The 13,598-nt window shown below is 40.2% G+C and overlaps 2 protein-coding genes across 7 annotated transcripts in view; one reads left to right on the top strand and one right to left on the bottom strand.

Annotated features, from left to right (window-relative positions):
- LOC135116399 (uncharacterized) overlaps positions 1–13,598 on the bottom strand; it is a 294,907-nt gene that overhangs the window by 144,311 nt on the left and 136,998 nt on the right. The gene's annotated exons all lie outside the window — the stretch shown is intronic.
- LOC135116398 (KRAB-A domain-containing protein 2-like) lies at positions 10,125–12,253 on the top strand. Its single transcript, XM_064033834.1, has 3 exons — positions 10,125–10,729; positions 10,897–11,103; positions 11,267–12,253. Exons 1-3 carry the CDS (start codon positions 10,352–10,354, stop codon positions 12,128–12,130), a joined length of 1,449 nt encoding a protein of 482 aa, XP_063889904.1. The 5' UTR covers positions 10,125–10,351; the 3' UTR covers positions 12,131–12,253.

The following is a 13,598-nucleotide window of genomic DNA, read 5'->3' as shown; positions in this document are numbered from 1 at the left end:
GTAGGAGTACTGCACACTCACCTCCCTTGCTCCCCAGTCATAATTCAAGTCAGGTTGGTGGAAGACTGGGAAGGCTAGGGATGTGCAGCACACTCACCTCCCATGCTCCCCAGGTTACATTTGTAACATCAGTCAGGTTGGTTGTTTTTGGAGTTGCCGGGGTCAGTCAGTCAGGCCCAGTCAGTCAAGGGTAGTGCTACGCACTCACCTTGCCAAGATCAGAGGGGTGGTGGTGGTGGTGTGTACATTTGGAGTTGGTAGGATGAGTCACATTGGTGGTCAAAGTCAAACTGGGAGACTGGGAAGTGTAGGGAGGTGCTGCACACTCACCTCCCGTGCTTCCCAGGAGCGGTCAGGATGGTGGGTCTTTGGAGCTGGCAGGAGGAGTCACGGGAAGTGCTACGCACTCACCTTGCCAGGATCAGTTGCCAGGGTGGGGAGTACTGGTGGTGGTCGGTACAGTTAGAGTTGCTAGGATGAGTCAGCTTGGTGGTCAAAGTCAAACTAGGAGTCTGGGGAAGGTAGGGAGGTGCTGCACACTCACCTCCCGTGCTTCCCAGGTGGGGTGGTGGTCTTTGGAGTTGTCAGGGTCAGTCAGGTTGGTATTGTTTTATTTTCATTATTTCTTGTTGATTGCCAGACTCAGTCATTTTATTGAGGGGGAAGTAGGAGTTTTATTGTTTTTACTTTATTTATTTTTCATTTATTAATTTATTTGTATTTATTTTGGGAAGGGTAGGAAGGTGCTGCACACTCACCTCCCATGCTCCCCAGGTTACATTAATTTTGTAACATTTGTCAGATTGGTTGTTTTTGGAGTTGCCTTGGTCAGTCAGTCAGGCCCACTCAGTCAAGGGAAGTGCTACGCAATCACCTTGCCAAGATCAGAGGGGTGGTGGTGGTGGTGGTCTGTACATTTGGAGTTGGTAGGATGAGTCACATTGGTGGTCAAAGTCAAACTGGGAGACTGGGAAGGGTAGGGAGGTGCTGCACACTCACCTCTTATGCTCCCCAGAGTCCGTCAGTTTGGTGGTCTGTTGCCAGATTACAGTCAGGTTGGTTGTTTTTATGGTTGCCAGGGTCAGTAAGGCAGGTGGTAGGGAAGTGCTACGCACTCACCTAGCCAGGACAGGGTAGGATGTAGGGATGTATGGATCAGGGTCAGAGTGGGACACAGAGCAGGAGGTACTGTTGGTCTGTACATTTGGAGTTGTTCTTTGAAGTTGCCAGGATGAGTCAGGTCAAACTGGGAGACTGGGAAGTGTAGGGAGGTGCTGCACACTCACCTCCCATGCTCCCCAGGGCCAGTCAGTTAGGTGATTACATATCTGTAAGTCAGTCAGGTTGGTTGTTTTTGGAGTTGCCAGGGTCAGTCAGTCAGGGTCAGTCCAGGGAAGTGCTACGCACTCACCTTGCCGAGATCAGAAGGGTGGTGGTGGTGGTGGTCTGTACAGTTGGAGTTGCTCTTTGGAGTTGGTAGGATGAGTCAGATTGGTGGTCAAAGTCAAACTGGGAGACTGGGAAGGGTAGGGAGGTGCTGCACACTCACCTCCCGTGCTTCCCAGGTGGGGTGGTGGTCTTTGGGGTTGTCAGGGTCAGTCAGTTGGTATTGTTTTATTTTTATTATTTATTGTTGATTGCCAGACTCAGTCAGTTTTATTGAAGTGCGACTAGGAGTTTTATTGTTTTTGTTTTATTTACTTTTTTTTTTTTTTACTTATTTTATTATTATTTTTTTATACCTATATATATTTTATTTTTTTTAGTCTGACAGTCCGTAGACTTGAGGAGAGAAGGGAAGTGCTGTGCACTCACCTCCCTTGCTCTCCCAAGGTCCGAGGTGGTAAGGAAGTTTTTATTTATTTTTATTTATTTATTTATTTTTATTTATTTACTCTTTTTTTTGCGTGGTAGGTTAGGAGACAAGGGAAGTGCTATGCACTCACCTTGATTCTTTATTTATTATTTTTTTTCTATCTTTTGCCGGAGACAAGAGAAGTGCTATGCACTCACCTTTATTTATTTTTTTTCTTTTTTTTTTATCTTTTTTATCTTTTTTTTTTTTCCCTGGTAGTCCGTAGACTTCCCAGGGTTAGGTAAGGGAGAGAAGGGAAGCGCTGTGCACTCACCTCCCTTGCTCTCCCGGGGGCCGGTAAGGCGGTGCCTTCCTCCCCTGGGGAGGGGTAGGGAGGTGCTGCGCACTCACCTCCCCTCCTCCCCGTGGGCAGTTCCATCACACATGGTGATGGAGGGATGCTCTTTCAAGGTTTTTGTGAGTTCCGAGAGGGGGGTTCGAACCTACGCGCCCCTCACTTCCCTCACGCCAAACTCCAAGTGCATCACTCTACCCACTGGGCCACGAGGGCCCTTTTTCTTTTCTTTAAAGTTGGTCTATTTCCCCATCTTCCCCATCTTTTTTGTAAAGTTGCTCTATTTAACCACCTTATGTTCACGCCAGTATGTATTAAAGAATTATGATGTCAATTATTTTCATGACGTTATTTATTTATTGTATTTTGTATGGGATATGACCGCTGGCATCCCACACACACTGGGTTCCCAAGACTGTCACTACGCCATGAAACCCCAACGGTAAACAAGATATATTTGAACACATCATTTCCCTTCCTGTGTTCATGCAGCACCAAAAGTTCAATAAGAAAAACTGCTGCTCATTCTAATGTGAACGTTCATCCCACAGTGATAATTAGATAACTGTTGACTTGTGGGAGTATGTCGTGGAGTACAAATAGCAGTAGGTAAGATCAGAGAACTTTACAGAGGCAGGAATTCCTTGGTTATGGAGCAGCCTTCTGGAACCCTCCCCTGTGCTGCACCACCACCACCGACAACAACAACAATAACAACAACACACCATTACACCTGTCCATCCTGCAGCACGAGAATGACTCAGCCCAGAGAACCACGGATTGCTTTATTCGTAATTCACGTCCACTCTCAACATAGACATCAATCAAATTATGTCACTGAAAAAAGTTGGTGAAGCACTCACTTCTTCACACAGGCTTTACTACCTATCAGCAGGATGAAAGCTTCCGACTGGGAGGAAGAGCGGCGTCGGGAAGGATTAAGAGAGAGAGGGTAGGGGGGACCAGCGGAGGCTGGAAGTGTGTTTATGCTTCATAGGTATAAAAAAGAATACTGCATGAAAAAGAAGAAAGACCTGTGCCCCTCCCACCTTTGCTCCCCGCGTGAGGCGAAACGTAGTGAAGTGGTACTGTTGTTGTTGTTGTTGTTGTTGTTATTGTTGTTATTATTATTATTATTATTATTATTATATATTATTAATTATTATTATTACTATTATTATTATATATTATTAATTATTATTGTTACTATTATTATTATCATTAAAATTATTATTATTACCGTCATCATCGTCATCAGCACCATCATTGTAGTGTAGCTGGTTTGTGTCCTTTTATTTCCGCGTCGTATCTTGTAAGCTGTAAGTTTTAATAGTTCAGTATTTGTAACGATGGAGACCTTGTTTTTTATTATTTATGCTCTGCACGGTGTCATTGGCATTTACATCTATATTTTCTAGTGTTTTTTTTATGTTACTTAAGTACTGAATCTATTTGTTTTGCAGAATTTATTTATTACCATACAACTTTATTTTCGCTCAAGTTAACATTTATGTAGATTTACTTATTTGTGTTGTGTAGGATACTTTCTTCTTAAGTGTGTTGAGGTTTGTGTTTTTCTTCTTTTATGTTCACTAGGTAACGGTGCACACAGGAATTATAAATGTTACTAATAATGATAATACTGATTATGGATGACAAACTAAACTGATGAATAAACATCGAAAAATTCATTTTAATAAAGCACATTTTGCATAGTGCTTTATAAGAAGCGCTGCGCACATGGACTTTAGAGATGCGATGTACCTTAAACTTAAAATGAAGCCCTAAGACAGAGTGAGTGGTGGGTGGAACTGAAGGCAGTACACTCAGGGTTCCCAGATTACTGAAGCAGAAAAAGGCCAAAGTCAACAAAAAAAATAAGACAAAACGGCCAAACGCACTACAAAAAGACCCAAAAACATGCAGTGAAAAAACCCAAAGTTTATATTATTCCACTTCAGAATTTACCAAATATTACACGATGTGTACTGAGCACTGGGCTATAGCGGACTACTGGAGTGGCGATCTGTGTATACAAGTGCCACGTACTTCGTCAGTCCTTCGCCTGGGCCAAAAAACGGAAACGAATTCAGAGAATTCAATTCCAGTGTGAGAATACCGACAGTGGAAGAGAGTTACTTGTAACGGTATGTGCTAGGCAACTAGGCCTAAGGCCATACAGCTCCCGACGCCTCATCTGAAACCTGACCCCAATCCAATGTACACTAACTGAGATTGGTGGGTTCAGGAGTGAATGCAAAAATACTAACAACACATTATGAAAACGTTCTTGGCACAAAGAAGTGGCCGTGTTCATGACGTGTACCATATACCTACGTCCCTACTTCATAACCATGGGGAAGGACTTTCGCTCTGCAGGCATTATGTTATTGTAGCAGCAATGTCATAACAAGCTAATCGTTATTATTCCACACACTTGACCTTTGCTGAATATCATTTAAGTATTTTTTTCCTCATATAAAATTAATCAATGAGTGCACGCGGGCCACACTAAATCAACTGGCGCGCGGGCCTACAGTTCAATCACACTGCTCTAGACATTTTTCTTTCCCACTCGACATAAATATAAACAACCAGAACGATCGCTTTTGGGGGATGGAAAACGAGTTTACCAATGACTCATCATAACAAAATATACGGTACTACCATAGACAGCACCCTATCAACGTACTCCTGGTTTGTTCATGAACACAGGTAGCTGTTGATAGGAAGACTTAAATTACATCAGCCGCTTGAAAAAAAAAAAAAAAAAAAAACACGCCAGAGTTCAGCCGTGGACTCGCGCGTCATCAGCATCATCACCCAGTTGATTTGTCCAATTTTCCCTTATTGTTATTCAATAGCAATAAGAGAAAATGGGAAAAACTGCAAAGATAACCATGGTAACAGAAGGAAAATAAAGGAAAACATACGCGCACTCGACAACTTGAAAAAAAAAGTTTTGTCTTAGGTGACGGTGAACAAACTTACCATATTAAATAAACTTGTTATGGCCAAATGGAGCATATTTAAGCAACATATTTAAAAAAAAAAAAAATAAATAATAATAATAATAATGTAATTCATGGCAAACTAGATATCCTTAGACCAAATGCATGAAAAAAAGCCAAAAATTATGTTTTGGACTAAAAAAGGCGAAACTGGCAGTCCTGATCTCCGACAACGTGACGTCATGCGCGGAAAATTGAAAAAAATTGTAACAAAAGTGGGCTTGCTGGGTTCTCTATACTGTGCCTGGCGCTTTCAAGAGAGGCATCAGTCAATCAGGCTCCGGCTACCATGCGACTCCTATAAGAGTGCACTTCTCGTAAAGGAGCGCCGCACTCCTGCAGCAGTGACCCCTGGTACCTCAAATCCCTATGATAGTCACTGATTTGGTCCTTGAGTTTTCAATGCCCCTCACAGCTAATTGTTCATCATGTGATGAGAAAAGGAGGAGGAGGAGGAGGAGGAGGAGGAGGAGGAGGAGGAGGAGGAGGAGGAGGAGGAGGAGGAGGAGGAGGAGGAGGAGGAGGAGGAGGAGGAGAATAAAAACAAACTCCAAACAGCAAAAGTTCCTGAGGTCTGTACTGGGCTGTTTGGGTAACTACTCTACGCTAACTAGTGGAAGAGACAAACAGGATAGCACAGAAAGAGAAACCTAACGAATACAAAAGAAGTCCAAACAGTAACGGACCAAGAGGTTCTTGTAAGTCTGTTTGGGTAACTATTCTACTCTATTAGTGGTAGAGAAAGGATAGCACAGAAGAAGGGTCCTTCCATCCCCCACCCCCTATCCCTCCAGGCAAGGCTCACCTGAAAAAGGAAATGGTACCATGTTGTACAGAAAAAAACAACATGGAGTGTGAGAGGAAACTAAGAAAGACAGGAGGACTACTTCGACCACATACAATCTACATGCCAGCACGGACAGTACGGAGTGAACGTGTTCGTTATTCAGACATGAACAATGACAACCGGGAATTACTGTCTACATACTTGTCAAGACAGGTTTTCAATGAGTGAACAGTACCTGAGTTAACGACGCTTGATGGAACACAATTCAACATATTTATGACACGATTGAAATAAAATGTTTGGCTTCATTTGTTTGAAATCGCTTACCTATTATTTGCTATTGTTTCTTGTAATATTAGACATGTTGAATCTTAGGAAGAATTCCGGTCTGATATTTGTGAAAGACTTAAAAGTTTAGTAAAGCAATATCAGATCCCCTCTTAGCCTGCGTTTGGAGAGGGAGAATAGATCTCGTTCTTTAAGGCGTTCCTTGTAGGGTTTATTGCGAAGCCTTCGAGTAATTTTCGTTACTCTACTTCGTATTGTTTTTTTCCTAATCTCTTAATATTCCTTTTATAACAGGATGACAAAAACTGTACATTGTATTCAAGATGAGGACGTACAAGTGAGTTGTACAAGGTGAGATTTTTTTTTCAGATTGGAAGGTGAAAACTATTAATTTATTGGCAATTTCAATGACTTCGTTGCATTGTTTGCTTGGTTTAAGATCTGTTGTCACTAAAGCTCCCAGATCTTTCTCAGGATCCAAACTTTTGATGGGGGATTACTTTTTATAATTTTCCTGCCGATTGCTATTTCCAATATTTGATACGTGGCATTTATCAAAATTAAAGTTATAAGCCACGTTTCACACCATTCAATGAGAGTGTATGCATCATTTTACAAAATTTGACGCTGGTTTGGTGTCAGTCTTGTTAGCAATTTTAGTGTCTGTGAATTTTGACAGTTTACTTCTGATTCCTTCGTCTATGTCATTCATATACTCGTATATTATGAAGAGGATCTGCCCTAAGATTGAACATTGAGGAACGCCACTGCTTACATTAACCCAATTTGAAGAATTAGAGTTTCTGGTGACCCGGCACTACAATATATATTGTACTGTCAAAAAAAGAAGAAAAAACGAAAAAAATAATAATAAGGAAGAGGAAAGAAAAAAAAAAGGGAGAATAAGTAAAAAGAAAGAAGAAATGGAGAAGATGAATGAAGTATGGAGAATAACAAATGATCATACTACACGGGAAAGGGAAGATAATTGGCACTTGATATCGAGGAAACCGAGGAAACACAAACAAGGACACAGGACCCAAGCACTCCACAACAGGAAGACGGCCATACAACCTGGGAAGGCAGCCTGGGTCAAGGAGGGATTAACGGTAATGATAGCACGGGCAAGGCAGAGAAAGGATTTGAAAGGGAAAGTAGGCCAGGAGGCGTGAGGCACCAAGAAGGACAAGTCAGCCTACGCCCACTTAACGCTCCGCCTCCAAACTGCCCCTACCCTCTGACTGGCTTCTGTATCAAGCACCACGCCTGTGGGCGGATCACATGCATAGATGAACAATGTGAATAGTAGATACGTAAAATGTTATGAAAATTACGATAATTTTTTGAGGGAAACAGGCAGTCCCAAACGACTGTATATTATAGCGTGTAACAGTGGAATAATTCAGTAGCGGAGAGTACTAGAGAGTGGCAGACACAGACCCAGAGGTTCCACAGGGCCTGACCAGAGAGGGGTCGAGATGGACGGAATAACTTGAAAGTAGGTGCAGTTTGAAAGCGTATTAATGCAGTCTATAAATCAATGATCTTATTAAAGGAGGAGCAGGATGTTTAACTGATGTTTTATGTTTGTCATGACAGGTGTGTATGATGTACGAAGATTTACTCAGTCATGGAATGTTTATAGTAAGTGATGTGTTGCTGATATCATGTGTGTTTTTCTAACTGAACATTAATGGCGCCGACTGAATATTTGTTGTGTTTGAGCATTTGATATTGTCTGTGTTTTGCACGATGACTGCGCTGATCAGTGAATATGTTGAAGAAATACAAGGTAACACTTAATAACTTTGAATGATTTGAAGATGAATGCGAGTGAGAAATTTTGAGTTGTAAGAAATGTAAATAGTAGTTATTAATCAAAATATGAATATGTTTGTGAATTTTCCAGTAGCCTTTATAAACCAATTCTTTGCAACATCTCGGACCACGACACGTTAATCACTACTCGCTGTTTGCGGTCTGTCAACCAATCCTCTATCCTCGCAGCGAGGTCACCTGATATGCCGTGAGCTTTTACTTCATGTAGGAGGCGCTTATGAGGAACTTTATCAAATGCTTCTTGAAAATCAAAATAATCTATATCTACTGGCCTGGTATTATCACAAATATTATGTAAGACGTGAAAAAAGTCCAGTAAATTCGTTAAACATGAACGTTTACTACTAAATCCATGTTGAGCGTCCTTTATGATACGGTTACTTTCCAGGAATTCTACTGTTCTATCCCGTACCATTGATTCCACAAGTTTATCCACTACAAGTAACGGTGTCACACAATTAATAATAATGTGTATTGTATTTATAATGCTTCGCCTAGTTAGCAATACATGTACATGTACATGTATGTACACATACATAATGTAGATAATGTATTGTATAATGTAGTGAAGATAATGGGTGTTGGTGGATAAAGGTTGGGCGGACATGATCACGCCACCCTACGTCACACACAGGACGATGGAAGGAGGACGAGGAGGAGAAGGAGAAAGAGAAAGAGAAAGAGAAAGAGAAAGAAAAAAGGCTAGAGCAAGGGCAAGACTAGGAGGTGTAGGTGGTGGTGGTGGTGGTGGTGGTGGTGGTGGAGGAATATACGAAGGAATATACAAAGAAGACGAAACAGCAACAGACCCTGTGGTTCTTACTTGGTTGTTTGGTTAACAATTCTACGCTATTAGTGGGAGAGACAGGATACCACAGAAGAACTCTCTTTCCCATCCCTCCTGCAGAACTTGGCAGGAAAAGGGAAATTATAACATTTGTATAGAAAAAAAAAGAACATGTAATTTCAGAGGAAAGTACGAAAGAGATGATGTCTACTTCTATCACATCTAGTCTACATACGGTCCTATTTTTATTAGTGATATCTGATGAGGCATTTCCTCTTCCTTAAACATGCCTGCGTGGGATACATGTTTACTAGATAACTATAGTGATGGGTTAGTTGCCAAGCAAGGACTCGATTCCTTATACCATTATTGTGGCGGGGTCAGCAGTAAGTCGCCGAGGAACCTGGCCATCACCAAGGTCTCTTTGATGTGATTCATTTTCTTTGTTGTGAATTAGTTGTTTTTCTTCCTCAGTGAAATATACCCTCACCAGATGACAGATGTAATCGCACCGAAAGACTAAATATCCGCGGTAAGATTTTTATGAGGAGGTGAACAGTGACAACCGGGGATTTGACATCAGATATTTATCAAGGCGATTTTTAAATGTTGCTATCGTATTCGAGCTGACTGCGTTTGAGGACAATTCTTTCCATATATATATGTTACGGCCATTTTGGAAAATTGGTCGTTTTACAAAATTGCCGGTCATTATGCAAAAAGACCAAATTCGTGGTCACATTGCAAAATGACCTAAATTTCTCAACATTTTGCAAAACGACCAAGATTTTGGTCAGTTTACAAAATAAACAGTATTTTTGTTGGTCCGTTTACAAAATCTCCATACAGTAAGCAGCCAGATGGAAAAAAAAGCGAGGGAATGATAAAACGTTACAGTTGCAGTACATAACCAATGAGTATGCTTAACTGTCCTTATTTTAGGTTCAGCTAATCATCTCACACACACACACACACACACACACACACACACACACACACACACACACACACACACAAAGTTCGAACCACTTCTTTTTGAACACACACACACACACACACACACACACACACACACACACACACACACACACACACACACACACATTTATCGCACAGCTGGATTTCCCCCTGAACTCATATGAGTATGTCACCCTTGTTAATCTTCGTTCAATCTCTGCTGGCCTCGCTGCCACTCTCTCCTGTAAATTATCTCTTATGATATTGGTTCATTTACTGGTTTGTCATTCACTCTTGTATGTGTAATGGGAGCTGACTGTTGATACTGTGGTCAGTCAGGCACTGCTGAAAGCCAGGAGAAGACGACCAACGTAGTGTTACTCCCAGTACTTTGTGTGTATTTTATTATACTCTGGAAATCTGTACAATGGAAAATAGAAAAACTGATTTTTATTCAAAGCTGATAGCGGCTGAGGAGAAGAAGGCATCAAATACTTCGAGTTTGTTGTACAGAAATTAATGCGAACAAATTATGAATCGCTTGGATGAACTTAAACGTGTTAACATTAAAAAGACTCAGAAAGACTATCGTTTGTTACGAAAGTATGAAATCCTTGAAGTCACAGTTGAAGGTATCACCGTTAAGAAATTGCAGAAAAAGGGAACTAATCTTAGATTCGTATGCGCTGAAGATGTGTTCGATGTGATCGATGCTATTCATCGTGCACGTGGGCATGGAGGTAGAACTATTGTCTTTAGGGAAACAAGTGAAAAATATGCCAATGTTTCAAGATCCCAAATTGAGTTGTATTTACAGTTCTGTGAGGAGTGTCATCTGAAAAAAAGCACTGTACGCAAGTCTGTGACTGTGAAGCCAATTGTATCCAACAGTATGAACTCACGAGCTCAGGTTAGTAAACAAGCACTGGTTAAGCCCGTTGATAGTAATTTCATTATTGCCATGGCTTGTTGTCAGAGGGGAGTCTTTAATACCCTTGCTTTTGTTTACGATTGCAAATATATTATTATTATCTAGCAATATTACATAATCTTTTTTGATGTTCTGTCTATTTGTAGGTCGACTTGATCGATATGCAGAGCCAGCCAGATGGAAAACATCGTTTCATTCTGAACTACCAGGATCACTTGACGAAGATGGTGTGTCTTCGGGCTCTACAGACGAAAACTGCTGAAGAGGTTGCTTTCCACCTCGTTGATATATTCTGTGACAAAGGAGCCCCCCATATCCTGCAGTCTGACAATGGAAGAGAATTCTCAAATAAGGTAAAGAACAAATGATTTATGTAAATCTCTCTCTCTCTCTCTCTCTCTCTCTCTCTCTCTCTCTCTCTCTCTCTCTCTCTTTACAACTCACAACATAGCAATATTGGAGTTAATGAATCACCCTGTATATGACAAAACCTGATATACGCTTTTCAATTTTCAGCTTGTCAAGGAAGTTCTGATGATGTGGCCAGAGTGCAAGATGGTTCATGGCAAACCACGACATTCCCAATCGCAGGGCTCGGTGGAACGTGCCAACAGGGATATTGAAGCCATTCTCGCATGTTGGATGAAGGACAACAACTCTACACAATGGTCACAGGGACTGCGCTTTGTCCAGTGGAAGAAAAATACCCGCTTTCACTCCGGAATTGGAAGGACACCATATGAGGCCATGTATGGACAGAAGGCTCGTCTTGGTGTTGACGCAAATTCTGTACCAGAGGAAGTCCTGGACGGTATGCAGACGGAGGAGCAGCTTGCAGAGGCACTAGGTGTTGTCAATGAGGTCACAGACACAGAGGAGGAAGAGACAGGTGTTGAAAAGCAAGAAGAAGCATCTGCTGTCATTAACTGCATCTCCTGTGGCAAAAGATATTTTGGTTTAAATGTGTGCAATGTGTGTGAGAACCCATGTCACTCTAATACTCCGTGTTCTATGAGGAATAACGATGCTGATGAGTCTGTGCTTTGTTCCATCTGCAGTCGGAGTCAGAGTATTCATACTGAACAAATGAAGTCCAACATAGAACAACAGAAACAAGCCCAAAAAATGATCGATAATTCTGTGAAGAGATTTCAACCAGCCAAGGTAGGGGAAACTGTGATGGTTCCTGTTCCATTAGTTGACCGCGGACGTGCAGAGTTTCCTAATGTGAAGGCAGTTGTTTTTCAGGCATTGGACAATGGCACATATAAGCTTGGTACAAAACACGGCCTGCTTAAACAAGTGTACACTCGCAACCAATTTACTCCATGTCTAGAAAATTCCTTTCTCTTGATGATGTTGTACAGGAGCGGGAAGTAAGTCTGCGGGAAGTAGCAATTGCAGAATCAATGGGACAAGGTCAGGGATTCGCTAAATGCTCTTGCACTAAGTCATGTATGACCAGACGCTGCAAGTGTTTAAAAAACTCTGTATTATGCAACAGCAGAGGCAAATGCAGTGCCTCTTGCTCCAACAAGGTCGACACACAATAAAATTAGTTATGTTCACTACGTTTTATCATTCCCTCGCTTTTTTTTTCATCTGCCTGCTTGCTGTATGGACATTTTGTAAACTGACCAACGATAATTTTGTAAACTGACCAAAATCTTGGTCGTTTTGCAAACTGACCAACGATAATTTTGTAAACTGACCAAAATCTTGGTCGTTTTGCAAAATGTTGAGAAATTTAGGTCATTTTGCAATGTGAACACGAATTTGGTCTTTTTGCATAATGACCGGCAATTTTGTAATACGACCAATTTTCCAAAATGGCCGTAACATATATATATATATATATATATATATATATATATATATATATATATATATATATATATATATATATATATATGTATATATATATATATACACACACACACACACACACACACACATTATGCTTCGAGCACTCGTATAAAATAAAGTTAGGCCTTTCAAGGTTTTCACATGCATTATAGCTGGTCCGATACGCGATTCGCTTAGTGAAAATCGTCCATACTACATACTAATTTATAAAATATAATATAAAGTATAAATTAGAATGTTCAACTTCATTAGCTCAAGCAGAAACAGCAGAATTATTATTATTATTATTATTATTATTATTATTATTATTATTATTATTATTATTATCATTATTATTATTATTATTATTATTATTATTATTATTATTATTATTATTATTAGTTGTAGTAGTAGTAGTAGTAGTAGTAGTAAAAAAGAACAAGGTGATGAACAAGAACAAGTACTACTGATGGTTCTACTACTACTACTACTACTACTAGTAGTAGTAATAATAGTAGTAGTAGTGGTGGTAGTAGTAGTAGTAGTAGTAGTACTATCTATTTTTTTGTGTAGCAAGATATAATAGTAATGAAAACAACAGCGTCACCAACAACCACAGCGATTACAAAGGCATCAGCCGACACACTGGGAGCAATGTTTCAGAGCTATGCAAATGGCAGCTTGCATGACCAATGGCTTCATTAATTATTATTATTATTATTATTATTATTATTATTATTATTATTATTATTATCATTATTATTATTATTCTTGTTGTTCTTGTTGTTGTTGAGGTTGTTGTTGTTGTTGTTGTTGTTGTTGTTGTTGTTGTTGCTATCACTACCATCTAAAAATGATAATTAGAACTAAGATTATTACTATTGTTAATCTCATTATTATTAAGATAATTATTATTATTGTTGTTGTTGTTGTTGTTGTTGTTGTTGTTGTTGTTGTTGTTGTTGTTGTTGTTGTTGTTGTTATTATTATTATACTTGCTATT

Source organism: Scylla paramamosain, chromosome 31 (assembly GCF_035594125.1).
Source record: "Scylla paramamosain isolate STU-SP2022 chromosome 31, ASM3559412v1, whole genome shotgun sequence".
Lineage (NCBI taxonomy): Eukaryota > Metazoa > Arthropoda > Malacostraca > Decapoda > Portunidae > Scylla > Scylla paramamosain.
The sequence above is the reverse complement of the archived record's forward strand: the minus strand, read 5'-3'. Positions and strand labels throughout refer to the sequence as shown.